The sequence below is a fragment of the Corvus brachyrhynchos genome, unplaced genomic scaffold (assembly GCF_000691975.1).
Source record: "Corvus brachyrhynchos isolate BGI_N302 unplaced genomic scaffold, ASM69197v1 scaffold96, whole genome shotgun sequence".
Lineage (NCBI taxonomy): Eukaryota > Metazoa > Chordata > Aves > Passeriformes > Corvidae > Corvus > Corvus brachyrhynchos.
Window position 1 is genome coordinate 830,326 of NW_008238370.1, and position 27,658 is coordinate 857,983.

The 27,658-nt window shown below is 46.0% G+C and overlaps 2 protein-coding genes across 2 annotated transcripts in view; both read left to right on the forward strand.

The window, feature by feature from the left end:
- Window positions 1-21,328, forward strand: part of TLK2 (tousled like kinase 2) — a 41,045-nt gene extending 19,717 nt beyond the window's left edge. Inside the window, exons 8-21 of the mRNA XM_008635259.2 lie at window positions 3-50; window positions 1,681-1,791; window positions 2,910-3,046; window positions 4,481-4,633; window positions 8,428-8,494; window positions 10,369-10,466; window positions 10,846-10,927; window positions 12,590-12,681; window positions 13,726-13,815; window positions 14,292-14,461; window positions 15,886-16,024; window positions 17,104-17,215; window positions 18,149-18,256; window positions 18,699-21,328. Of these exons, the coding sequence (XP_008633481.1) occupies window positions 3-50; window positions 1,681-1,791; window positions 2,910-3,046; window positions 4,481-4,633; window positions 8,428-8,494; window positions 10,369-10,466; window positions 10,846-10,927; window positions 12,590-12,681; window positions 13,726-13,815; window positions 14,292-14,461; window positions 15,886-16,024; window positions 17,104-17,215; window positions 18,149-18,256; window positions 18,699-18,872 (1,581 nt within the window). The 3' untranslated portion in view covers window positions 18,873-21,328. The remainder of the gene's footprint in view (window positions 1-2; window positions 51-1,680; window positions 1,792-2,909; window positions 3,047-4,480; window positions 4,634-8,427; window positions 8,495-10,368; window positions 10,467-10,845; window positions 10,928-12,589; window positions 12,682-13,725; window positions 13,816-14,291; window positions 14,462-15,885; window positions 16,025-17,103; window positions 17,216-18,148; window positions 18,257-18,698) is intronic.
- A 3,395-nt stretch (window positions 21,329-24,723) lies between these two features.
- The window catches only part of MRC2 (mannose receptor C type 2), a 30,438-nt gene continuing 27,503 nt past the window's right edge, over window positions 24,724-27,658 (forward strand). The window contains exons 1-2 of the mRNA XM_017736295.1: window positions 24,724-24,781; window positions 24,968-25,087. Of these exons, the coding sequence (XP_017591784.1) occupies window positions 24,724-24,781; window positions 24,968-25,087 (178 nt within the window). The remainder of the gene's footprint in view (window positions 24,782-24,967; window positions 25,088-27,658) is intronic.

Consider the following 27,658-nt stretch of genomic DNA (forward strand, 5'->3'; position numbering starts at 1 on the left):
AGAACTCTGACTTGGAGAAGAAGGAGGGGAGGATAGATGACTTATTAAGAGTAAGTATTTAAAGTGGGACAACTCTTCTAAAAGCTGCTATTTAAATGTACTTAAAATGCTTGTGCCAGCCAGGCTGCAGAGCAGGGGCTTGTACACCAGCTGTAGAATCAATAGTTGCAAGGTAAAACAAATCCAGTGATCCCTTACCAGCAGGATAATTGTCTGGCCTGTGGATACTGTGGTAACTCTGGTTGTCCCTTGCTTGCAGGGTAATTGTCTGGCTTGTAGACACTGTGGGCCTGCTTGAATCTAGGCAGTGTCTGGGCATATACAGCGCAGAGTTGTTGTAGCTCAGTTGTTTGTGTCTTCAGCAGTGCTGGCCTCCCTGTGATCTGTTGCACACTTGTGTATTTTGCTGGCTAACCTAACAGGTTTCTCTGCAGAATTCACAGAATCATGGAATCATTTAAGGTTGGAGAAGACCTTGAAGATCACCAAGTCCAACCATCAGTGTAGCACCATCAGCACGTTCTCACTAAACCATGTCCTCAAGTGCCACATCCGCACGTTTTTTGAACACTTCCAGGGATGGTGACTCCACCACTGCCCTTTTCCCTCCACCCAGTTCTCCCCTCTTCTAAGTTCTGAGGAGCTGACTCTGCCTTTTGTTTGGCAGCATGTCCAGTAGCCTCTCAGTAGCCTGGGAAGTAATGTTCTGAAATGCTCATTCAGGAGAGTCAGAGGCCTGTATAGAGATGAGAACATGCTTTGGCCAAACCAAAAGGATGAAGCTCTTAACCCATTAGTATTCGTCAATAAAAGATAAATACCTTCTAATCAAGGATCTTGTCTTAATGGAGAAGTTCTAATTGACTTAGCTTTCATCAGCTGGAGAGGCAGCTCTTGAGAAGTGTTGAAAAGCATTAGAAAGGACATTAAAGGGAGTAGAGGGAAGGCTTTGTGTGTGTGGTCTCAGCACCTGAAAGAGCTCAGTCAAGCTTACGGAGACACGGGGCACATGTGAGTTTGTGGAAACAATCCATGAAGCAGGAAATAGATTTTTTTTTTTTTTTAATTATTATTATTATTTTGTTTTTACTAGACTACTAGTTGGAAGGGAAGTGGTTAAATTTGACTCTGTTAATGAAAGTGGTTGCACATACAGTCCTGCTGCATGCTGTGGTGGTGTGAAGCAGCAGCTGCCACTGAGAGCAGTCTGTGTAGAGGGGCTGATGGAAAGTGACTCGAACAAGAATTTGACTGAAAGTACAAAGGGAGTTCCCCCATCCTTTTCCTCTGCCAGTATTGTGGCTAAAGACGGAGGATAGTCCAGCAACGACTAAGCTATTTTGAGGCTTGGTAGCTGTGGCAAGGTCTTAAATGTTTAATAACAACAAAAAAAAATTAAAATACTTTTGCTTGTCTTTATTCTCTTTGTACCTTAGTTCCTTACATGTAAACCAGGATGACAGAACTTCCCTGTTCTAGAGGGGTGTTAAGATGTGAGTTAAAAATTTAAGAGTTTGTCTTGGATGTTTTGCTAAACAAAACCTGTTCTTTTATCCTGCTGGTTTGCTGACTTTAATCTGATCCCCACAGCTAGCTGGAGAAACTTCTTCCTAAGTGATGCTTAGTTTGCCTCTTCTGAGTGGTTTAAAGTCACAGGCTTTGTCCTCTGTTCACTTTTAGGCCAACTGTGATTTGAGACGGCAGATAGACGAGCAGCAAAAGATGCTGGAGAAGTACAAGGAGCGGTTGAATCGATGTGTAACGATGAGCAAGAAGCTTCTTATAGAAAAGGTGAGCAGGGGACATCTCTGCAGTTCATGTCCTTGAAAGCATCTCTATCTTCTTAACAGTAAAAACCTGCTCCTGTTGCTTTAGTGATAAAAGATAACTGGAATTCTGTCATGAATTATTTCTCTGCAAAAAGGAATGTAATCCAAAGACTGAAGTGGTTCAGATTTGGTCACTTTGCACAGTGTCAGAGTGATCTCTTGCCTAAGAGAAAGAGCTCTAAATGCAGCAGGCATTGCTTGATTTGGAAACCCATACACCTGAAAAGCAACTCCTTGCAGCTCTGGGGATGCAGGAGCAGTGTCCCATTGTGCAGTGGAGTTGCAGATATGCTCTGTTCTTTCAAACAGCAAAGTCGGAGATCGTTGCTTTGTGTAACACTGAAAACAACACACTGGGGCCAGTGCCAGGCTGTTGTTCACCAGCATCCAGCCTGCTTCGGTATTGAAAGATGTCCAGCTTTCCTGATGGTTAAACAGTGTGGGGGTTTGATTGCTCTTTCACCTGTTGGCCAGTTACACCTATTGTTTGTGGGTACTGGATGGGCAAAACTACCCAGGTGCTGGCTGGTAGCAGACATGCAGTCTGAGTTGATTTTCGTCACAGAGCTGATTGTTCTTGGCTGAGCAGGGCTCCCTTCTCCAGAGTGGTGACCTAACTGAGATTGTGTCACTTCAGGACATGGTACAAGGCTAGGACTGAGCTGGCTGATCACTGTATCTTAGTCTTAATAGTGATTCAAGGTGTGTTTTCTTTCTTCATCTCCTGAATAAGGGTCTGATCAGAGCTGGGCCTGCAGTCTAGCTAAGTTACTGATACAAAGGGATAGTTCTAATCCTACTGCCAGGCTGATTTCAGCTGATCATAGGATGGGTGAGCTGCCCAGGCAGTCATCAGGAGGGAAGAGTGAGGCTGAAATGTCAGGATGGAGGTGAACAAACGCCTGTCAGACCAGTGCAAAGCACCAGCAATAACTTGATCAATGATATTCAGCTGGGTTTCAGATAAGCAGAACTGAAATAATAGAAAGTGGTAAGAATTGGTGGTGATTTAAAACGCAGCACAGCCCTTAGCTAGTAATTTATGGCTTGTATTTTTATGTGGCTTTATTTTGCTTTCAGTCAAAGCAGGAGAAGATGGCATGCCGAGATAAGAGCATGCAGGATCGATTGAGGCTGGGGCACTTCACCACGGTGCGGCACGGCGCATCCTTCACGGAGCAGTGGACAGATGGCTATGCCTTCCAGAACCTCATCAAGTGAGGACAAACAGGATTGTCTTTAACTTCAGAGGAAGAAATGGAAAAAAACCCCAACAGTTGTGTGTGATGTCTTGCACGTCAGAATGTGAGAATGGTGTGACTGATGCATGGAAGGATCAGATAGGAACTCCTGACAATGGGGAACTTATTCACACTGAAGTGAGAAATCCATTTCCACTGAAACTTCCAGAGACTTGAATTGGAATGGAATGGTTTGAGTTGGCCTTTGGGCTAACTGTTGTTACCTGTTGGGAATCCTCAGTGCACCCACCTGGCTGTGTAGTGCTTGGGATGGAGGGGTGGACCAAAATCTCACATACATCCTGAGTGAATCAATTTGATTTGCATCCTTGCATATATTAGTCAAAGAAGGCTAATTAGCTTGCCTTTTTTTTTTTTGGTTTTTTTTTGGTTTTTTTTTTGTTTTTGTTTTTTTGGTTTTTTTTTTTTGAAAGTAGAAAGTGGAGAAGCTTGAAAGAGAAAATCCATACTATTTAACTTGTTTTGCCTTCTGGTAACAGTGATCAAAGGGGCTGCAGAAACCTGGAAATGAAGATCAGAGACCCTTTATGCAGGATGTTAATGGAAATACCCAGCCAATTCCCACCTGGCCTAGACCTTTAAGTAGGACTTGGCAAATTAATTGCACTAGAGAGCTATGTGTGATCCTTTAAAATCACAACACTCTTCTGTAGTGATAGGGAGGTGCAGTTCTTGTTAGGCACAGATTAAGGACTTCGTAATTCTTCCTTAGTTTGTGCTGTAAGACATGGAAAAAATACTTCTGGAATACTTACCTGCAGTCTCAGTCCCTTTTTAAGGGGGAATTAGGTCTGCAAATGTTTAGGTCATTCAGACTTGAAATTTCAAGAGTGCTTTTATCACTGTAAAATGTTTCAAGATAGTCTTTTTGTCTTGGGAGAGAGATGGTTTCTTAGTGAAATCAGGAATGGTGCTGGTTATATTCCAGAGAATTTAGGATAGCTTAACTGTACTTTTGAAGTGTAAGGATACTTTCTCAAACAGTGCCAGACTTCAGGAATAGTTTTACCAGGAAAATCTGAGATTTAGAACAGAGGCTTCTAGGAAAAAGTGTGTGGAAAGTTAGTGACTTGCCATGGATCCTGGGATTCTGTGGGGTTAACAACTCCTTTGGATGTCCTCTGCATGGATTAAACCTTTTACTTACTGAAGGGTTTCTGTGAGCCAGGAAAAAAATCCCATTTTGTGTAAAAATACCTTTAAAATTCTGACTCATCATGTTTGGCACATCCCACTTTTCTGTACAAAAATATTTTGTTACAAATCTTACAAGTACAACTGATTTGAAATTCATGGCTCCAATCTGGTAAGAACAGATGTTGAAGACAACCAAGTGCACACCCTTAGTTATCTGTGTCGTGTTTTTTTTTTTTCCTCTCTGCTTTTCAGGCAACAGGAAAGGATAAATTCACAGCGGGAAGAAATAGAAAGACAACGAAAAATGTTAGCAAAGCGGAAGCCCCCGGCGATGGGCCAGACCCCTCCAGCAAGCACCGAGCAGAAGCAGCGCAAGAACAAGACCAACGGAGCAGAAAATGAAACGTAGGTTCTGTGGCCTTCTTGGTGCGTGGCAAAGCCACATGCTTTGATTAGAGCACAAAATCTCTCCTGGGAAATGGAATCTTGCCCTTGCCTCCAGGCTTCACTCCATGCACAAATGAATGTTGTGGAATTAGCCTGGCATTCAGCAACATCTGGCTCCAGTTCTAAATAGTTTTCATTGAAGTGAAAGAAGGATCATTGCTGAGTCCAGACTTTGTATGAGATTAGCTTTATTTTTTTTTATGAGTCCAGTAATGTTTTTAGTATTCCTGTTGTGTCAGGTTTGAAAAGTGGGGTCTGACTTTAGTGTTGCAAGTTCAGAATTTATATTGGTAGCAGGGTATCTATGGTGCTTTTTTTTTTGATATCTGTGTGTTTACTGTGGAGAATTCTGAGTTAAGAGTTTTGAAATAATTCATTTGGGATGCTAAAGGAATAAGATGCTCTCTATGTTATAGAGACAGTGCATTGAGCATTGGCCTGTTCTCCAAAACAGTTCTTCACACATACGTGACTCAGGGAAATGGTGGAAGTGCTACTCTTCTCATGGATTTTATTTTTTTTCCCCTGCCTCTTTTGAAATTACTGATGCTCTAAGAGACTTGATATTCTTCTAGAGTAAAGCTGGGTCTCGAAAGAAATTTAAAACATTATTTTTTCAGGAGTTTCTGTGGGTTGGAAATACATTTAGTTATAGATTTAGCCCTGCCTTCTCCTGGTTCCCTTTATAGACTTCATTTTATTGCTGTAGGTTAATACCATAACTCTCATTGACATTTTTCATTTTTCGTTATTAAATCTCCTGGGCTTGACTTGACCTCAGAGTTCTGGAAGCCCTTTGAATTCTTGGTCTTGATCTTTAAAAGGGCATGTGAAGCAAAAGCTCCCACTGCCTTCGCAGTCTCAGCAAAGATGGCAGAAGTCTGGGTGAATCCTGATATTTAGGGTGCCCTCAGCTCCCAAATGGGATACAGGTACCTGCAGATCAGGTGAGTTGTGGTGGAGAGCACTGGGTGCTTCCTGCAAATAACTAAGTTGGTTGGAGACATTTCCCCCCTCGTTCTGGCCAAGGGAGCCTGAAAAGAACTAAATAAAACTTTTAAGTCCTCTTTTTGTATTGCCAGGTTTGAGCTGGGAGAAGCAAATGGAATGTCTGTACATGGATATTTAGAATTGTTGCTATTCGTTGTGGTAACCTTTCACTTCCAAAAGGCAGGATGAGCTTTCCCCATTTTTGTGGAATTCTTTCTCTCCAGCAGTCTGGTGCAGCTGTAGTGTGGCTTATTCTGGAGACATGGCAGCACAGGTCCTGATGTGCCCTGGGAGTCCTTGTCATGTCTGTGATGCTTCTGCTTGTGCTGTGAGCCTGCCTTGGCATAATCCAGCTTTACCATGCTCTGCTAGGAAACCTCTTGGGCTCCCGGGTCTATTTCTCTGTTTCTTGCTGGTTTATCATTCTTCACTGATATATTTCAGGGTGGTATCTTTGTGGTTTAGAAAAGCTTCTTGTCATGTGCTTGATAAAAACTGCTTGCCAGGGTGTGGATATGGTTCATGTGGATTGTTGTAGCTTATGTGAAAACACTGGGATTTTTGAAAGTCAGCTGTAGCAACTGGACTGACTACTTGCTTAATCATTAGTTATCCAGTAAGTGCATTTGTTGGACCATTGTGTATCAGGAACAAAATTTTCTGACTTCTGGAGGGAGGCTTTTCATTGTGGAACTCTTACATAAGAGGCTGACTTTTAGGCAATTTAAATATAAACATTTCTAAAAGTTGAATGAGAAGCAGACAGCCAAATTCCTTTTTGATTTTTGGTTCCTCTTTGGTTCATGGTTGTTGCTGTGTCTTAAAAAGGAGAAGAAGGTCCTGTGATGCGAATTTAAACACAAGCTCTCCCAAAATGAGTTTCTAGCCTGTGAATGAGAAAAGAATTTTCATTCAGGAAGATTAATCTGCTGGGGCTGGTTGAGATTCATTAGGGCAGCTTGGGCAGCACTAGGGGTAGGTAGGGGGTTTCCAGCATGTTTCTGTGAAACAGGACGGTGTTTGTCTCAGAGCCCCCTTGATTTTTGTGGTGGTTGCTGTGACAGGCTGTTTTGGGCAGTGTTAGCCTGGTGGTGTTCGTTACATCTCTGCCCTAATGAATGGACTGATTGATGGTGTTTTTTATTTGTGCACGAGTATATGTGCAAACCTTGTTGCTGGTTTATTCAATTGTCTCTTAATTCCTTACACAGCAACAGCAACCAAAGAATCACAGAATCACAAAGACCTAAACTCTTGGGACGGTCTTTTAGATTATCTGAATCTAATTAAAATTCAGGCTGCGTGTGCAAATTAGAGTCATAGAATCACAGAATATCCTGAGTTGGAGGGGACTCCCAAGGACCATCAAGTCCAGCTCAGGGCCCTCAGCAGTTTTATTTGAAACGAGACAACATGTGACCATTTTTGGTACTGGCTTTGTTTTATATGTATCTTTAATTTGTAATAAGTAGTTCCTTCTGCTCAAGATTCTTTCATAGGGAACTTGGCTTACAAGTTTTCCATTAAATTTATCGGGTGGCAACTGCTTTAGGCCTTGTTTCAAGTACATGGACTCTGCATTATCAACAGAGGGAAGCCTGGGGCATTTGAAGAGGAGCACTTGATGAGATGAATGCTCCCTCATCTCAATGTACTGAGTAAGGTCTCCCTGCACGGATGTAGGACTCGGCCCCCCCTTGAAAGAAGTTGAGGTGTTGATGCTCTGGAGGCCTCCTGCACTAACCCTGTGTGAAGTACTGTGGTAGAGCATAACTGCTCTTACAGGAATCCTCCTGGGATATGCTTTGAACTCAGTTTAGGTTTAAAAAAAGATATTTGTATGCTGTCACGTGCAGATCTTGTTTACGGAGTGAACAGATGCAGTTGATAAGGGCTTCATAGTTTTATGTTCACATGGGATGCTTTTACCAAATTCCTTGTTGGTAGTAATGAGACAATTAATATAGTGATTCATTTTTCTAATCCTAAAGATCTCAGCGTGTCATTGTATTTCACAAGTGATTGGCTCTGTCACTGTTTTAGTGTAAGGCTGTGCTTTGCCTCTGTCCTACGTGGCACGCTTGGCGTGGAAAAGACATTGAAAATGTTATGAAACTTCTTTTTACCAACCACCTAGAGCAGAAACTTCGCACATCATTTACTATCAATAAAATAGGGATTATTCCCCTTATCCCATTGCTTCTCGTAAGTACATGTGAAGTCAAAAATACAATAAAGTAAATTTCCCAAGGTTTCCCTGGAAGCCACTTGGCAGAACATGAAACAGGAAGAAGTTCTGAATCCCAGGTCATTGCTCTGTTTACAGTGGCTGTGTGGCCAGGTGTGCTTCTAGTCTCAGAGTGAATATATGTGTTGAAATTATCCAGCTTTTGTTACAAAGAAAAATTTGAAAATGAATCAGTAAAGCAAACTTTACATGGAAAAATAAGATGTGGAATATTTGGGGTTCACTTTTCTATATTTAGATTATGGTTTAGCTGTCGTAGTTAAAAGTCAATCAGTAGCCTAGATAGGTGTTATTAGGGACTTGGATTTGAAATTAATGTATGTTGTTGAGATTTAAGGTTTTGTTCTCCTTTAGACTGATTATTAAAAAATACAGATTGCAGAGTTTATCTAAAAATTTCGTGCTGTTGATTTACTCTGTGGAGTTGTTACTTCCACTGACAATGTGTATTTGCAGATTGTTCACTTTATCACATCTTGAAACCTAATGTGTTGAGTCTCTCTTTTTTATGCAGGTTAACATTAGCAGAATACCATGAACAGGAGGAAATCTTCAAACTCCGACTAGGTCATCTTAAAAAGGTAAGAACTAGTTGCAGCAAAGGCTTTTTGTGCAGTATTCTGTGAACGAGAGCATTTCTCTGTAGAGGTCACTGCTTGTTTGATCATCAAGACGGTTTTGTGCTTGGAAGGGATAGCCTCGATTTTGTAATAATTTTTTCAGTGTGGTGGTATTCACGAAAGATGTTCTTTGCTTCAATAAATAGATTTCTGTGTCCTTACAGTTAGGATTTCATGCAGAGTTCTGCTCTTTTGATACATCTTCTGTCACTGTGACCTGCCTGGTGCTGGACTCTGAATGTGCATGACATGGGGGAACAGCAAGGAATGGACCAAGGGGAGAAAATTATGAGAACACAACAAAAAAATGCAACAGTCAAAAGACTTTTGCAGTTCTTTGCAATATTGAGTAACCAACGTTATCAGTCCAATAAAATCTCCTGGGCTGTTGCAAACCAGTCCTGTTCAGGCAGCTGCAATGCACATTTGTTCTCAAATACCTTGGCCTCAGTAGGAACTGTACCTGCAAGTGAGGTTATATTTAGAGAAGCTGTTGGTTACCTTGAAAGTGATTGCAGTGACCTATAAATAAGTTTTCTGGGACACTTCAACAGATGAAATACTGGGACAAAAAGTAGGTATCTTTTGCCATTTCCTGGTTAGGTGTGATCTCTGCTAAGGCCAAGGAGTTTTCTTTTGGAAGTGAACCAAAGAGGAAGCAAATATCTTGCTGGAGTGCTTGCTTCTTTTCTCAGGTGGTGCTCCAGCTCTACATTTAGTTTTTCTCCTGTAATCTTGACACACAAGCAGAATGCAAGGCCTCATTAATGCCTCCATACTCCTTGTTATTTTCTGTGGAAGGGAAAGTTACTGCACACCTGGAATCTGCTGGCAGTTTGCCCATTATGCTTTATTGACCTGTGAACAAAGAGAAGTGATACGGGCAGGGGAATGCTGCAGGCGTGCTGGCTGCACAGCTCTCACAAGGCTGCAGGGGATTAACTGCAGGTCCATGTATGCTGGCATGAAACGTTGGCACCCTGGAATGGAGGAATCCATTTGTAAATGGACCTTAATGGAAAATGAAGTAATGTGTTGGGATCGTGGCATTGTCTGAAGCTGCGCTTATCCTTCTCCACTTTTGGAAACTGGCTCATTCTTTATGTCTAAAAATAGAACCAGTTGGAAAGGGAAGGAGCAGAGTCACAAGACAGATGGGTAATGGTGTCCCCTGAGTCACATACACAAATTATACTGCTCAGGGAGCACGTTTGAATTGAGGTTTGCAGCCCTGGCCACAGTGACATGAATTCATTCTCATGTTGTTTTTGAGGGCACCAGAACTTGCAGCTAGACAAACACTATGTCAGAACTTCCACATGGCATTGAGGAACACTCTGACATGTTTGAGCAGTTACCACTAGTAGAACATAATGTCATTCTCTCACACTTCCCATCCTGTCCAGACGCTGCCCCATCTCACATTGGCATCATGACATCCCTGCTCTTACTGCTGAGGCTGTCTTCTTTCTCTTGTCCCACCAAAACTGAAATTCCTTCAAAAACAGCTGCAGTAGCACTAACTCAGGGAAGGGGCAAGACCACAGCAACAAGGCTTCTTAATTACAGAAAGCATTAGAAACAAGGAGGTGTAAAGATGTGTCTCCTCCTGTCTGTGTAGGTGTGAACAGAATTACCCAGTCAGTTTTCATTCCTGTTACTTGCCACCTGACTGCGAATTGAACCTGACCATCTCTCTGATCTCCCAGACAAGTTTTGTGCCAATAACCTCTTCAGAAGTGGATTTGCATTTGTGTTTCCATAAATCAGGTGGAAACACTACCTGCAGTACCTTACAGAGTGTTGTGTTTTCCTTTTGGTTTTTCCTTGTGCAGGAAGAAGCAGAGATCCAGGCAGAGCTGGAACGGCTAGAGAGGGTTAGAAATCTGCACATCAGGGAATTGAAAAGGATACACAATGAAGATAATTCACAGTAAGTACATGGGATTCAGGGATGAGAACTTAAAGTTATTTTTTATTTGTTCTCTTCATAATGAGAAACAATCTTTTCATAATGGGAAACACTTAATCCTTTTAAAATTGATGTTAAAACTCAATAGTCACTTGATTGTGAGGTGGTACAGTTATAGTTTGAAGTTCTGTAAGACAAAGGCTTCCAAGTGCATCAAGGTACCATTAAATAGTCTTTCATTGATGCAGAGTGATCAAATAGCATCAAATGTGTCGGTCATTAACACGATTGTAATATTTCTCTGAAAGAGAAAGCGTTGTTTCTTAGCTGTGAAGTAGCTGTGATCTATTGTGCAGAGGATTTCATTATTTCTGTCTTCTCAAACTGTCTTTCTCACCAGATTTAAAGACCATCCAACGCTAAATGATAGATATTTGTTGCTACATCTTCTGGGTAGAGGTGGCTTCAGTGAAGTATATAAGGTAACTTGGAAGTGGCAATCTGGCATAATCTGGATCTGCGGGAAGCAGAATTTTTACACTTTTTTTCTCAGTGCTGTGTGGGTTATGGAGGGAGAAAGGGAGGACAAAGCTCATGGTGCATCTGGCTTGCATTAGACATCAGAGTTGAGATTTTCAGGCGCTGGCCTTGTCCTCAGAGGTCAAATTTCCTTCAAATGTGTGTCAAAAAATGTTGTACCAAGTCTTCAATTTTTGTTAGGACAGAGAAGCAAACCACTTGTTTCTTCAAATTCTACGTACAAATACCTGCAGTGGCTAAGCCTTACTGAGATGGCACAGCAAGTCTGAACATCTCTGTAAACAAGAGAAAATAGCTCGAACAATAAGAGCAGAGCCTGTACTTCCTGGGGGTGTAAAGCTTTGTTTCTTGTGTCTTCATTTTACCCTCTGAAAAAGCAGACCGGGGGGGGGCAGTGTGTGTGTGTACTGTTGGGAATTCCTTAGAGCTGAGGATTCCTGGTATGTCAGCACTCTTGACAGCCAAGACCTGGGATGCTTTGGTACTTGCTATTTGACTATTTCACTTAGAGCCATTCCAGTTCTCAATATTCCCTATCTGTACTCAGAAGTTTTGAATTCATGTTGAATTTGGCTAGAATGGAAATAATTGTGCCAATGTAAATATTGGAAACTTCGTGGTGCTTTATTATTTTGATGCAGCACAACAGTGGGGGCCTAAACTAAGGGGGACTAGACTGTTCAGATGGGGGGGAAAAAAGGAGTGTGAGCTGTGTGCAAGTACTTTGAGCTCCTTTGCTGACTAAGCAGAAAGTTTTGGCTCCACAGATGAAAGCAAGAGGGTATGAATGTTTCCTACCTGCCTGCTCTTAAGAGTTATAACTGTTATTAAAACAAAGAAATGCTTAGCCCTTCTTCTCCAGGGTCTTGGCCAATCTATTAAGCATTAAGAATTAAGTAGACAACTTTTGAGATGAACACACATTATGCCTGTTTGCTTACCGCAGCATTTTGTCCTGTCCTGGAAATTATGAGCTATTGCTGCTCTCAGGCAAGGTAGAAGATTTCTGCATTGCTCCTTGAGTGCAATTTCAGAGGTCCATTCTTTAAAGACTGTTTAAATAATAAAAAAGTGGAGGTAAGAATAAAGCACAGGATCACACAGCTCTGCCATTGAATTCTCCAGCTTTTCTATGTGCTGAAACATTATGCTCCAAGTTGGAAAGCTGAGCTACATGCGTGAAACAAAGCATTGGAAAATGTTCTGCATTTTGGTGGGTTTTTTTTATTAACACAAGTGTAGAAAATGAATTTTGGACTTTGGGAAATAATGGCAGGGTCTTTCCCAGGATAAAAACTGTCTATATTTTGGTCATTTGGTCTTCCTGGTCCCTTTGTAGCTCTGGTAGTAAAATGTCAAAATCAATGCAGCGTGAGTTAGATTCTGTGGGGAAGTCAGATCGAAGCACAGAATATTCAGTTGTTTCCAGAGTTGCTTAAATTCGTTAGTGAAACTTACTACATAAAAATGTGGGTTTGCTTTCCCTCACTATGTTGTAATGCTGATTTCCTGGGTGGGGATATTGGTTTATTAGAGCTTGTCAGCTTTTGCAGTGTTAACTTGAGCCTATGATTCCTACTGATTTTCAGCTCTTCTCTCTGCAGGCATTTGATTTAACAGAACAGAGATATGTAGCTGTGAAAATACACCAGTTAAATAAGAACTGGAGGGATGAGAAGAAAGAAAACTATCACAAGTAAGTGAGTTTGTAAAGCAGCCAGACGTGTTTTCCGGTTCCTCCTGCATTTGGTTATCCAGTGCCTGTGAACAGGCTGCCAATTTTTTCCTGTGTTTGCCACATTTCAAAAGCTACTTTCTGTCCCAGTAGCTACTTGCAGAAGTTTTGGTCAGATTAGAAATGTTCTAAATGTGTGCATACACACAGAGAGTTTTGTATAAGCCATGTGGCTCTGCATTTTAAAGCACCAGCTCTGTGGGGAAAGTGCTGAAGTGGCTTCCCTCTGAAATGTTCAAGCAGTTTCGTGGGAAATGGTTTTTCCTGCCCATCTTTCAGGTTACACACCTGCATTGTGCTCCCTGGAAGTCATCCCCCTCCCTGTTTCCTAGAATAAGTGATCCTAATTGTGTCTTTCCAGTACCTGAAGGGAGCCTGCAAGAAAGCTGGAAAGAGACTGTTTACAAGGGCCTGGAGTGACAGGACAAGGGGGAATGGCTTCAACCTGACAGAGAAGCAGGGTTAAATTAAATTTTAGGAAGAAATTCTTTACTGGAAGCCTTTTGCTGTTGGTAACTCTTGCTCCCTAATGCCATGGGTTAGCTAATTCTGCAGAGTGACAGCTGAGCCTTCTCCATAGGACTTCCAAGATAAAGCTGTGTTCTTAATTCCTCAACAAGTCACTGGGACAAACCAAGCTGAATTTGAAGCCTGGAAATTAGGCGGCTAAGCGTCATGGAATTCTTCTAGAACTTGCTGATTTTTGTATTCAGCTATCTTGGATCTCTTAAGGATTTATGAGATTATTCTATTTTGGCAAGCAGTACTATTAATCAAGATGAGTTATTTTGTAGGATTGCCAGGGTTGGAGCTGCACTCTGGTTCTGTGATTTGCAAGATCTGTTCTGTGCAGTTCCTCCTTCACTTGCTTTTTCTGAAGCTGTCTGAGGAACGTGCATGGGCTTGATTGAAGCTGGATGCTGTGTGGTATGTCTGGATTCAGTATCTGGAGAAATTAGACTTAAGTCACTTGTATGACTAATGCTCAGACTTTGCTGTTTTCAGACATGCGTGTAGAGAGTACAGAATTCACAAAGAACTGGATCACCCTCGAATAGTTAAACTATACGACTACTTCTCACTGGATACTGACTCGTAAGTTGTGTTGCTCTGTCCTTTCCCATGGTTTGAGCTATTCACTAAAGGCAAAGTATTTAAAACTCTCCAGGAGAGTCCAGAAAGTGTCCACACCAATGTTAGACTTTACTGCAGAGATAACCAAGGTGTACTTCCAGCATACGCTGGTTTTCTAGAGACTCCAGCTCACAAACCAGTGTGGTGTATTCTGTCAGATGTGGTGCTTTACTGGTAAATCCTGCTCTTGGCCCTGGGCAAATGCCACAGCTGATACAGCTTTCAGCCTCTGGGTCTTTAATGGGGGATCTCTGACCTTTGTATTGTTGAGCATTGAGGCCTGTGCTCCTGGTAGCTTACTTCTAGAAAGGGATTAAGAGGCTGAGGGACTCTTAATTTAAATATTGGCCAAATAGGTGAGTTACAGACAAGCAGTAACAAAGTGTTCTGGTTTCTATCAGGTGCCTTAATTGCAATAACTCATGTTTTTCTTTCAGGTTTTGTACAGTGTTAGAATACTGTGAGGGGAATGATCTGGACTTCTACCTGAAACAGCACAAGCTAATGTCAGAGAAAGAGGCACGATCCATTATCATGCAGATTGTGAATGCTTTAAAATACTTAAATGAAATCAAACCTCCCATCATACACTATGACCTTAAACCAGGTATGCTGTGCTGACATGCTTAAGGATGCTAAGGAAATGTAATGGGTTACAAGTAATATGAGGAAGTTTCCTTTGGTCAGACAGCAAAAAGAAGACAGGGTTGCCTGGGAAAGCTAACTTGCAACAAGAAAAAAACATAAAATGCACAGAACATTTGGAAAATGTGGAAAGGATGTTGTCTCCTGGAATTGCAACATAAAACAAAGAGGTGTAACATTGTTAAGAATGAGCCCTTGAACCCTGAAGTGGCTGTGTTCGTTTTCTTAATGTCTTGCTTGTATTCTGCTGTTGCAAGTTTCTGTTATTGCTTCATAAAGGTTCCTACCATTACTGCTGTGCTTCATGTTCCCATTCTTCTGGCTTATTCTTTCTGTAATCATCTGGCTGAAAATTTGATGGCAGAAGCTAATTTTGAAATGTTCTTTTTTTCATATTGTGTGACAGCTCCCAAAGCTGACGACACACAGTCAGACTGCTCAGGTCTGCCTTTGAGTTAATTCAGTTACATCTGCTGTGAAGAAGATCCTCCCCAAATGGTGGTGTATATTTTCCTTCTACCATTGGGGCAGAGCCACAAGGGGGAAAATGGAAATGCTCTGTTTTGGGATGATGCATATTGGCTACATAGCTTTTTTTCTAGTCCAGTAAATTCATCCGTCTCTTTGGGCAGTTATCCCTGGCTTGTCTCCCTGTACTGGTGGCACCTCATCATCATTGTGTAACTGGTTTGTGATGTGGTTTGTTGCATCAGCACGAGGAATGTGTACAGGAGATGGTGCTGTTGCACTGGTTGTAGTGACCCCGTTTCCTCCCTGGCTGTTCCCAAGTTGTCTGAGCTCTGCCTGCAGCTGCCTAGAGCTGTGATTCATCCACTGCCATCACACACGGTTCTGCTACTTTACTGTAGGCTTGGAGAAAAACAGTGATGATCTGACTTCTTGATGGGTTTACAAAAGTCTCTTGCCTAAGCAGTAATTGTCCTTTTTGAGCTTAGAAAGTCACTGGGGAGCACTGCCAGGAAGGAGAGTTTCTGGAATGTTGAGAGGACAGGGCAAGTCAGAACTTCTGGGCAGAATGAGTCATAACTCTGTATGTGTACTTCTCTCTTTAATCCTCCTTTTTGACCTGCCCGTCCAACGGGACCTTTGGGAGGGGTCAAAACAGGCTGGGCTTGAAGCTCATTTGGCTAACAGGGCTCAGGATCTGGAGGCTCCAAGCAATATGAGGTCACTGGGTCATTCAAGATGAGCAGATCAGCTCTAGCACTTGGCGGTCTCCAGTTGTCTCTGAAGTTCAGGGTTTTGAGAGTTAAAACATCTGGTGCACCTCACTGTAGGTCCCTTGTCCTTGTGCAGTGCAGGGCTCAATGCATTTTTATTCTTGCTAAATGTGTATCCTAAGGGCGTTTTCCTTCCTTTGTCTAGGTAACATTCTTCTAGTCAATGGTACTGCATGTGGAGAGATAAAAATCACAGATTTTGGACTTTCCAAAATCATGGACGATGACAGCTACAACTCAGTTGATGGCATGGAGCTGACATCGCAGGGGGCTGGTACTTACTGGTAAGCGATGCCTGGGACACTTGCAAGTTAAGATCAAGAACAGTTTATAAACAGCTTTGGATGTGTGTCAGCTCTGTGTGTGCTGCCATTGTCTGTGACAGCTTAACACACTGGAGGTTTGAGACCCTGGAAACTGCTCTTGTTGTCACACAGCTCCTTTTGAGGCTGGCAGCATTTCACTGTTCAGTAGGTCAGTGTTTGAAAACCCACTCATATTCAAAGGGTTGGTGAAAAGCTGCATATGCTGCTGAGATAGCGAGCTCCAGAGTGGGGCTTGGCTGCTCTTTCACAGTCCAGAGTGGCTCTGTCTCGCATCTTAAACAAGAGCAAGGGGAATACTGTACCTATTTGGAAATTCAGGTGCTGCATCAGGAAGATGAAAAGAGTATTCCTCTGAAATGAGGAGGTGAAAATCCATAGTTAGCTCTCAAAAAAGATGTAAAACTCACAGTGTTGTCTATAGCCAGAGCTTCACTTGAGTGTCGTGTTTTCAGCAATTCTTTTATCTTCTGTGCCAAGTGTCACTGTATCACCCTTGGCTGAGAGCAGACCCTTGGTGAGTGCCACCGAGTGTGACTCAGATGTCACCCAAGCTGCAGACTGTCACCATGGGCATCAGAACATTTGTTGGGGCATTCTGTGTTGTACAGCTTTGTTCTGTTCCTAAAAATGAAACTAGCTGTACCCTGAGTGAAGCTGAGTGTCTTTAACTGGGACATGGCATATGGGGTTGTATTTCTAAAAATATGTATTTTGGCTGTGTGCTTTCATTGTGGAATTGTTGGCCAAGCCCTTTCAACAGCAAATAGCAGTTCTGAAGGTAAAAGAGAATGGGTGGTGAAAAGAAACTGACTGTGCTGAACTAGCTCAGAACACGAGTGTCTGGAGAGTCCTTGGGATCACTGTTCCCAGAAGGAGTAGCCAGCCATTGGTGATCTTGGCCCAGAGATGCACGGGAGTGAAATGGGACCCTTGAGTCCCAGGCCAGTATTTCATCATAGAATCTTCTGTTCTAAAGGAAATGATGGAAAATACTTGAAACTGCTGTTCATAACTTCTTATCGCTTCCTTCTAATCAGGTATTTGCCACCAGAATGTTTTGTGGTTGGGAAAGAACCTCCAAAGATTTCAAATAAAGTTGATGTCTGGTCAGTGGGAGTCATCTTCTATCAGTGTCTCTATGGCAGAAAGGTAAGAAGGTGCTTAATTCCTTTTCCTAGTGGTGTTTTGCAAACCTTTTTGGAGGCAGCCCAGGCTTCTGCTTCCTTCTCCACAGACTTAGAATGTGCTCCCTTGTCTCCTTGCCATCAGTTTCAGGGCAGAGCCCATGCTAATGGAAGTGGGGAGCATAGACTAGGCTGTGTTGTGCTTTACCTTTGGCATTTCCTTCAGAAAAGACATTCTGTAGAACATCTCTTTCCACTGGGCATGTTCCCACTGAGGCCCTTTTGGGCAGGGCAGGTGTGTCATTCATGGTCTGAGGTTTTTGGTCTGGTCTTGGCTGTGATACTTTCAATGCCCTGAGTCTTTGTTGCTCTTGATGGCTGCAAGTGTTCAGGGGGAAAAAAAAGTAGGTACAAAGACCCACTTTAGAAGCTTTTAGGGTGGCTTTTGAAAGGGAAGAGTGTGCATCAGGAAAAGGTGATTTGTCACGAGAAAAGGTAGATTTTTTTATGACAACAGAAGAGAGAGGGTGGAGAAGAGAAAGGATTCCATGGGCTCTTGTTTTCAGTAGACCCTGGTACCCAAGTGTTGTGGAAGCTGGGGCTGACACACATGTGCTGCTCAGTGCTGTCAGTCAGACACATGGAACCAGCCCAGCAGAGATGAGTGGGTGAATCTCTGCCGGCTCAGATGGATGACAAATGCTGTAACAGACCCATGAGGTCTGGAAGCAGCTGGAGATCCCTGCTGGCCAAGCCAGACGTGTTCCAGCTTGATCCCTTTTGTTCAGTTGAGTGTGGGAGCAATGCGTCCTGGTCCTCTGGTATCCACAGCACCTTCCCAGCAGTTGTGGGCTGCTTGCCTGGAAAAATGCTGATGTCAGGTGATGAGAAACAGTAGAGCTACAGGTTCTTTATGCCTGTCACCAACCTTTAACAACTTTTTTCTTTCTTTTGGTAGCCCTTCGGTCACAACCAGTCACAACAGGATATTTTGCAGGAGAACACAATCCTGAAAGCTACTGAGGTGCAGTTCCCTCCAAAGCCAGTAGTCACACCGGAAGCAAAGGTAAATCTGCTTGAGGGTCAGTGAGCACAGGCAGTTCCAGCCTCCTGATTTCCATATGCTCACCTATCACACAGTGATCAGTGGCTTTGCATGTCCCATCCTTGGAGGTGTTCAAGGCCAGGCTGGATGGAGCTCTGAGCAGCCTGATCTGGGAAAGGCATCCCCTGCTCATGGCAGGAAGGTTGGAATGACATGAGCTTTAAGGTCCTTCCAACCCAAACCATTCTGTGATTCCATGATTACTGCAGCTGTCTGGCTGAGCACTGAACACCAGGTGCCTCTGCCTGTGCTTCTCCTGGTGCAAGATGAGCTTTGGTGCTGTGTCTAGGAAGGAATTTCAGCACTGGGGTTGTTGTCATGTTGGCCCCACTCCCAAAGAGTCAAAAGCTTCCTGTTTCTGTCATAAGAAACTAATGCTTACTTTGGCTTTGGGGTACTGCAGGCATTCATCAGGCGGTGTCTGGCCTATCGAAAGGAGGACCGGATAGATGTCCAGCAGCTGGCCTGTGACCCCTACTTGCTGCCTCACATCCGCAAATCTGTATCCACAAGCAGCCCAGCTGGAGCTGCAATTGCATCAACCTCTGGATCATCCAATAACAGCTCTTCAAACTGAGACAGAGTAATAGGCCAAAAACTGCTTGAGAAACCGGCAAAAAGACTCAGAAACACCTTTGGAACAGAGGAATCCACAAGGGTCTCAAGAAACCTGTACCAGGTGCTTTTTTCTCTTGCTTTTTTCCATCCATAGAGCATGACAACATCAACTCTCATCAAGAAAACCTTCGGCATCTAGCCCAAGCCATGTGGATAGGAGATGGCTTGAGGTTTATCCAGTCAGTGACCACAAAAGGGTGGCTGCTCTGAGCAAGGAGGGGAAACTGAAGAAAAAATACAGAAAGACATGGTTCCATGTACTGTGAACTTCTGAACGTGCAGCCTTGGGGAATCCAGGACGCCGTGTGTGCTTCATATGAAGAATGTGGACTTTGGAAAAAAGACTGGGCTAGTCCAGTGTTGATATTTAAACATTGTTCTTTTTCTTTTAATAAAGTTTAGGTAACATCTCCTGAAAAGCTCGAAGCACCAAGGTTCAGCTGGGGATGGTATATGACTCTTTGCCCTTTGGAGGGGAAAAAAGTTGATCCTGCCTGTTCATGGCACTAGAGTTAGTGTTTTACCCCTAATTAATTTCAATTTTTTAAAAATAACAACTTTTTGGAAGAAAACAGTTTTCTGGTCTCAGTGAAACCCGTATTAGCAGGTTTGTGGCAGTGTCCATTCTGCAGCTGGTGCAGCTTTCTGCTCCTTTGGGGTGGCCTCTTAGGAATGATTCACCTTCTCAGGAGGGCAGTGAAGCCCTGGGAGAACAGGCCTGCATCACTCTGTGGTCAGAGTGGGTCACAGCTCAGGCTGCCATAAGGTCTTAGCTGCTGATCATCACTCTCACAACAGTTGCACCTTTTTCATGCGTTGAAGTGCTGTTGTTTTTGCAGACCCAGCCCAACATGCTCACACCGAGCTCTCCACACTTGTGAGCCTGATCGTGGCTGGCAGGCAGAGAGCAGGCAGGGATCGGAGCACAGCTCAGGTGTCATCTGTGCCCAGACAGCTCTCTACTAACCCCGGTTCATGGTAGAGCTTTCTGAAGCTGCAGGCTTGTCTGCTCTTCTCTGTTTGGGTGACTTGGCAGCAAAACTTCCTCTCTCCCTTAACACTCCTCAAACTTGCTGACTCATGAAACTTGCTGCCGTCACTGCATCCGATTTTAGATGGGAAGGAAGGAGATAGTGTTCTTGAGAGGAGCAAACACCCGAATTACTGTCTCCCTCCTATAATCTGCCTGGTGGGGTCTTGTACCTTCAGCGGGATCTGCCTGCTGTGAAATGGGAGCCTCCCACTCCTTTTTATTCCCACACTGAAGGAAAACTGAAAACAAAAAATGCAGCACTTGAACATGTGGCAGCCAGGTTGGACTGCTCCTAACATGTGGCAGGAGTTCTTACCCAGAATATTTAAAATGCAGTGTTTAGGAGCAGGGTTTGTCCCAGGAGGGAGATGAGTGCTGCACTACTGCAACTCAGGGTGGTGGTTAAAAACCGAAACACCCTGTGCACACTTCCCAACCCAACCCCTGGACCACTGTGGGCTGGGGGCTCCTTCGTGGGATAACTCCAGGATTGTACCCACAGCTGTGGCAGCCTGTGGGCTGTTCGGGTGGCTTTGTTACCCCAGTGGCATCTCCTGGCAAGTGCTGTTCTCCATCATGCACTCAGAACTGCCACTTGTCCGCCTTATTGTATGCCATCATCTGCAAACACTGTGCTTAAACCTGATCAGGAACTTGTTAATTGAGAAATGGAGCAGTCTGTTGGAATTAAGCAACAGGCCAGGGAAGTGGACAACTCTGCTGCTTTGATTTTTCTTACTATTTTTGTAGTGACTCTTGGGCTTTTATTTGGATTTACTCCCTTGCAGCTGCATTTAAGGTGATGTCTAAACCTGCAGTGTTTTAGACAAAGAGTAGAAATACTGCATCTTTAAATCCTCAGCCATCCTCTCTTAGCCCTTTCCATGCCTCCTGTTCTAAGCCAGAAGTTAATTGTCCAGCAAGCAGCTTCAACGTTTATTCAGCCTCTGTCAGGAGAAATCAGGGTTGGTGCTTCATCAGCTTTGCCGAAACTGGTGATTTGGTATCTGTCCACATCGGGGAGAATTCTAAAAGGGTTTTTTCTATCCTGCTCCCATTGTTTCTTGGCCATCCAGTGTGTGTATCTCTGTGGGTGTGATTAGTTTTGTGTCAGAAGCATTTTTTCCTGCTGTGCGACACCCATCCAGGGCCAGGGGACAGTGACGGCCTTTCGGGGCTGAAAGCAGGGAAGAACCCTGGTAGAATTCTGGCTGCAACACTTCCCTTGTTAAGATGGGTTTCACTTCCAGTAACAGACCCTATTGCCACACTGTTCATTTACTTAAAGTGTATGAAGAATTTGTAACTTAAACCAGGCCAGACTGTTTTGGCTCTACCCAACAGATGAGACATGGATATTAAAATAAGTTTTAAGAAACTGATTTGCTTGGCTTTTACTGTTTTTCTGCTCTTGGCATTGGCGCACGAGCTCTCTTGCAGTGGCTGCACAGAGATGGCACAGGACAGGATCAGGAAGAATGGAGGAAGGGTGCATTCCAGAGCTCAGAGCAGTGAGATCTCTGCATCAGATGGGGAATTGCTGAAAATTACCAAGTCACTTAATTACTGCTGTTGATCTTGTCCTGGAACATAAATTAGAAAGCTGAGGTGGGTTTGTCCCTCATTTCCTGTAGAGTAGCAGCTGCCTTTAGAATCCCTGTATATTGAGGACATAAAAAACCCCACCTTTTCTGTTGATGCAAATCTGTGGGTCACAACCCCCCATCCGCTCCCCAGCCCATGGACAGCCGCGTCTCCCCTCTCAGTCACCCACAATAACCAACCACACTGAGCAGTGACGAAACACAGCTCCTTTAATTTCTTGGGGCTAGGTCTTGGCAGCTTTACAAAAATACACAACAGAAAATGAAAAAGGACCTTGGTGGCTGAAGATGTTGAGTCTGTTTGTATCTGGACTGATCACTGGGGAGTGCTGGGGCCCGTGGTGCATCGAGCTCCTCTATAGGCACGGCAGGGCTGCTGTGCCGGGCATCCCCCAGGAGCCGGGGCCGTACCTGCCCCCAGCGCTGCTTCCTCAGGTGAACAGTCACCAGGCCCCAGGTTACTCTGCAAACCTGACCCGACCTTCGCTGTGCCCTAAGTCAAACTCAGTGAGTGCAAGTGAAACCAAACACTGAGCGAGCTCAGCTCCCTCCCTGCTGCTGCAGTCGATCATTTTTCAGCCCCCTGGTCTGGTTCAGATGATGTGACACAGATTTGGGCCAGGAGAGGCAGCAGTGGTGCTTCAGTAGCATCAGCAGAATCATCACTCTCCTGCATCACCCATGCAGGGGCATGTGCAGGACACACTGACACCTGCAGGATCAAGATTCACCAAGGGGCTGCCTTGCTGGATGCTTTGCCTCCTACATTTGCAGTTGGGAGTTAGGCTATAAATGAACTTCCCTCTGCTAAATGGGCCAGTCCCAGTTTATTTTGTGACCTGGCAAACCCTCAGTGTGAGCTTTGCAACCGCTGCCAGTGTCTGCCTGGGGTCTGCTGCTGGAGGACGTTGCTTTCTGGGTGCTACACATGCTTGGCTCAAGCAACTTCAACCTAAACCTTCCCACTCCCAGCATGGTGGAGGAGACTTTGGAGTGTGCAGGAGCAGAATTGGGCACAGCCCTGACTCCCAGCCAGCCCGGACCTACCTTTGCTACCAAATGCTGATGCATCTTTGCACTGAGACTGATTTTCCACGGCTGCACATGGCTCTGCCTGTGGTCTCTGCTTCTCCCTGGCCCCAGCGCTGCCCTTGGGGACAGCTAGGTGCCCCCCCCGGCCATCACCCTGGGTGGGGGCAAAAGGCCAAACAAACATAGAGCAGCTCAGCCTCCCATCACTACATTCACACCCAGGAATAGGCTCTTGGCCACAAGGACACTATTGTCTGTTCTGGGAGCGGGGCTGAGACACGCTCCCGTTCCATGCTTCAGCTGCGTGGGGGTGTGAAGGCTAGGAGAAGCTGCTGGCATGTGCTCCTCCACCAGCTCTGTGTGCTCTTCCCTGCTCCTCTGTGCTCCCAGCCTGCATCTCCTCCTGGGATGGGTTACTGCAGTCTTTCTTCTTCTCCCTCCATCCTTCAGCTGCAGACTGTGTTTCACTCACTTTGTTGCTATTCATTTCCAAACACATCAGTGAAGGGGAGGCTCAAGTGCTTTGAGCTGATTCAGGAAAGCCTGAAAACCGAGGTTATCCACCATCTGCCCACCAGTGTGGGATGACCCCCACCAGCCCCCAGGCAGCCCTGGCCAGGAGCTGCTTTCCCATCCTCTGTTGCTTGGGCTGCAGGGATGGTGCAGAGCAGTGCCATGGTCCAAATGGAGGTAAAACACAGGGATGGAGATAAAAACACAGGAATTAAGTTAAAAATGCAGGGATGCTGTGGGCAGCAGCAGGATGAAGACAGGGAGATTCAGCCTCATGTTCAGGCCAGATCTCCCATCCCCACCTGTGCTGCCCTGGGGAGCACCAGCAGCAGAGTTATAAGGTGATTGGCTCTGCTTTGCATTCAGAGGAAGAAAAGATCCAGAGCTCCGCTCAGCCCTGTCCTCTCCCAACCGAAGGCGCCAGCTGCGTGGGAGCCACGAGCACGCGCTGCTGTGTCGGCAACTGCCTTGCTCCTGGCTCAGCTCCGCATCGGGATCAGGACTCCAAACCTGCTTTGTTCAGCATTGGCTCATTCCAGCTCCCGTTAATCCTGAAAATCCATGAACTCACACCCAAACCCAGGAGAGTGGCTGGGATTGATGCCAAAACCCCTCCAGGCTAAAGGAACTGGTGAGGGATGGAGGTGGAAGGGGACATGCCCATGCCAATGAGGTAAGGCAGTGGCAGGGCTGGAAATGAAGCACCTGGGGCCAACTGGACCATGCTGCTCTTGCTGGAAAGGGCCAGGGAACAGGGTGAGATCTCTGCTCTGTGGTCCCATACCCGCTTCTGGCAGGAGGAAGATGCCGTTCAGGATGTGCTGTCCTCCACTACTCTCCAGCTGCTTTCCCTCCCCGCTCTGCAGCCCAGTTCTGCCAATTTGCTCTTGACTCATGCAGAAAAAGTGTTTTTCTAAAAGGCAAATTTCTTGTAAATGCCTGGAATTTCTCTCTGCCCCTTTCCAGGAGCCCTCCAGGGGAAGCCAGGCAGGAAGGAGAGGCAACAGGCTCAGAGGGCAGCACTTCTCCCTGGGCAGCCCCCAGCCTTGTCCCGCCCCCACTGTGGAAGGCCAGGATCTCGGCACTGGCCCTCACAGGGCTGGAGCGCCCTGAAATTCCTCATGGCAGCTCCAAGTGAGCACATCTGGTTTTAATATATTTGCAGCTTGAACTTGCCTGACTTTTCAGGACTGCAGGAGAGAGAGCAGCAAAGAGCTCTGAAAGCTGCCATGTGGGGCACCCACAAAGGGACCCCCTTTGCAGTGCTGGGAGACAGCAAAGTTGGGAAGGAGGTCAGGGGGAATGGGGCTGACCAAGCACATTAAGGGACCCTGGCAAAGCTCCATCTGCTCCTTGCAAGACGGTTGCATGGTTGGGCTGGAGGCAGGGAAAAGGCCCTTCATTTTGGCCAGGATCCCTCTACCCACAGCTGAGCCTCGAGCAGAGCCCGGGCTGATCCTAAACATCATGTTTCAGCTCCTGGGGGAGGAGCACAGGAAGCAAACAGGAGGTGCCTCCCTGACACTCCCTGCTCGGTGGAGCCTCAGCCACGAGCACGGAGACCCCTCCCACAGTGTTGAACGCTAATGAGAAAACCAAACCCTCAGGAGCATCAGTATGGGGCCCCGATGACAACCAACATCCCAGGGGCTATGGAGGAGCTGAGTCCCCGCATGGTGTCCCCAGGCTTGTCTCCAAAGGGAAGGGTGCAAAGGCAAAGCTTGGGGATGAGTCCCTTGCTGTACCCCCATGGGGTTCTCTACCAAACCCCCCATCCCAGCGAGGAGATACCAGTCACCCTTGCTGCCTGCAATGCAAAGCCTGGAGCTTAGAGAGGGAGCTGGTCTGGCTGTTCCTGCCTGTCTCAAACAGAGAGAGTGACGTGGCCATTCCCTGCTGCTGCTGCTGCTGCCACAGCAAGGGAGAAGGAGCCAGCAGACGCCAAGACGGCCTCTTCCCCAAGCAGTGACCTCAATGCACAGCGCCTGCCAGGTGGGTGTTGATCTTGGCCCAGCCAGTCCTATTTGGGGCCAGGATGAGGCCGAGGCGGTGCTGAGCTCCTGGCAGAGCCTGGCAGGTGCTGCTGGTCCCCAGCAAAGCAAAGTCCCTGACACCAGGGTCCCCCAACAGCTGCTGCCCACAGGTAGGGCTTTGCTCTCCTGGAGCCCTCAGTCCCACAGAGAGCCATGGGCTGGGCGGAGCACCCTTGGAAGAGCACAACAGAGCACGACATGCTGCCTCCCTGGCCATACAATAAATAGACCCTTAGAACCTGCCAGTCCTCAGAGGTGGCTGGTGGGGTGGTCAGACCCTTCCTCCAGAATATCTGAAGGCTATAGATGCTGTTCTCATGGTCCACAGGTCCCTGAATCCTTTCCTCTAATGCCTCTAGCACAAGCAAACACCAAACGTGCCCCATGACAGCCCCAAACTCAGTAAGTCATGGGGTGCCTCACTGCAAATGAGCGCCCCAGGTCCAAATCTGGGGTTTCTCCCCCACCCCTGTGGTTGGGTCCCACTGCACATTGGTAACACATTTTGCAACTTGCTGAGCATCCTGACTGACCTGTTTTCTCCCAAGGGCTGCTGACCAGGTCAGACCTCCAGCCAAAGGCAGGCAAGTGGCTTGGATCTGTCTCCAGAAATGTTTTCCAAACGCTCCTGCAGGATGACTTTCACTGGAGCCGATGCTGTTTCACCCCATCCCACTGCAGCCCCTCCACTGTGACCACTCCCTACATGGGATGTTGCTTTGGCCAAAAACCAGAATTTCTTTTTCCAGTTAAATGACAGATACAGGTGCTCTGACTGTGGGAATCGGCTACTGACACTGAATATCCCAAGTTCTGGGTAATCCTGGGATGAGCCCATTGCTCCGAATCAGTCTCCCCAGGCAAGGAGCTCTCCTGAGATTGTGGCCAGTGGCGCAGTTGACTGTCCCTTGCACGCAGCATTGTCCCCTTGTCCTCATCTGGCAGCAACTCATTAGGGCCAGAGGGGTCAGACAGAACTGGAAACGTCCCAAGGGAAAACACATTTCCTCCCGATCCACTCTGTCGAGTAGCGACTCAACTGGTACTAAACCAGATCAGGAGAGCAGACAAAGAGCTGTTGGCCTGTGTTGAAAAAATTAATTAAGAAGTGCTAATTATCTGCTAATCACACACAGCTTAGGGGCCTTCAAGACACAGGAGGTACAAGGCCAGGAAGTGGCGATGCTCCATGGGATCCAAAGCCTTTCGACTCTGCTGTGTCCCTTCCTTTGAATGGGTTCAATTTCCTTGAAAGGGATGTCAAGTTTGTCTGGGATGGGTGGAGGGTCCCACTCATGGGACTTCACAGCCCCATCATGTCCAGCCACTGGTGTTTCAGTGGGTGGCATCCCCCTGGAATGGTCTCCAAGTTTTTGGGATAGGAGCGAGGATCTGGATGATTCCTTCCTCTCCTCTGGGCTGTCATGCTTGTTTCCTGTGGCAGCCATGGAAGCCAGTGAGGTCTTTCTCTCAGTGTTGCTGCAATTAAAAAATAATCCCTGCCTTAGAAAACCAACAGCCCAGATGCTGATGTGCTTAATTAGCCCCCCCAGAGGGTTTGCATCCCCAAAGCCCATCGTGGCACCGGCCTGCAGGTCCTTCCTGCCCCGCTGGGAAACAACGGATTCCTTTATTTTCCAAAGAACAGCAAAATTGTGGCTGGCTCACACCTGTTCCTCACCCCCTCAGGGGTTTGTGCCAACTCAGGGCCAGATCCTGTTCCCTGCTCAAGGAAGCTCTGCCATCAGCTTGGTCTCATCAAAAGTATCATCTCCCCTGAATTTGTATGGCAGAGTCTGCGTGTCAAGGACTGACTGACCCTCTCTGCACTGCTCAGATCCCAGGAGAGCTCAAGGGGGTGAGGCTTCCACACCCTCAGGGATGCTCCCACAAGAATGGGCACCATGAGCATCACCCAAATGCACCAAATTGATGTAGAAAGCCAGGAATATGCCAACTTCCAGTGTATTCCATGTCTGCTGCCTTCTTTGGGTGGCTTTTGGGGCCATGGGCAGCCCTGCTGGAGTGGAGGTGTGAAAAAAAAGTTTAAAAGTTCTTTAAAAGTTTTAGAAAGCCTTTTATATTCACCTCCTGGATGTGGGATATACCTACATCAGATAGTGGATGTTCTTTGTCCCATGCCCTCAGCAGAGCACCAGAAGCTGGAGAGCTGTGCAGCACCCCATGGCGGGAGGGACTGGGCTTGTGATGGAAGGTGCGTGAGCTGTGTCCAACTTCAGCATCCACAGTTGGGCTGGGAGCTGCCCAGCTCTGTGCCACAGGGATGGATGGAGGAGGATCCAGCTGGCCTGGCTGTGCTTGGGATGAGGTAACTCTACTGGGCACCCAGAGGTGCAAGCAACGATGTGTGGTGGGAGCTCATGGCAGCCCTTGGCTGCTCTCCCCGGCGAGGTGGGGTCCCACGCTGAGGACCCGCAGCGGGACACGACGCGGGGCTGGCGGCACCGTGGGCATCTCCCCTACACCCTCCGCCCCGCACCGGGGCATCGGGACCACCCGGGGTGCGGAC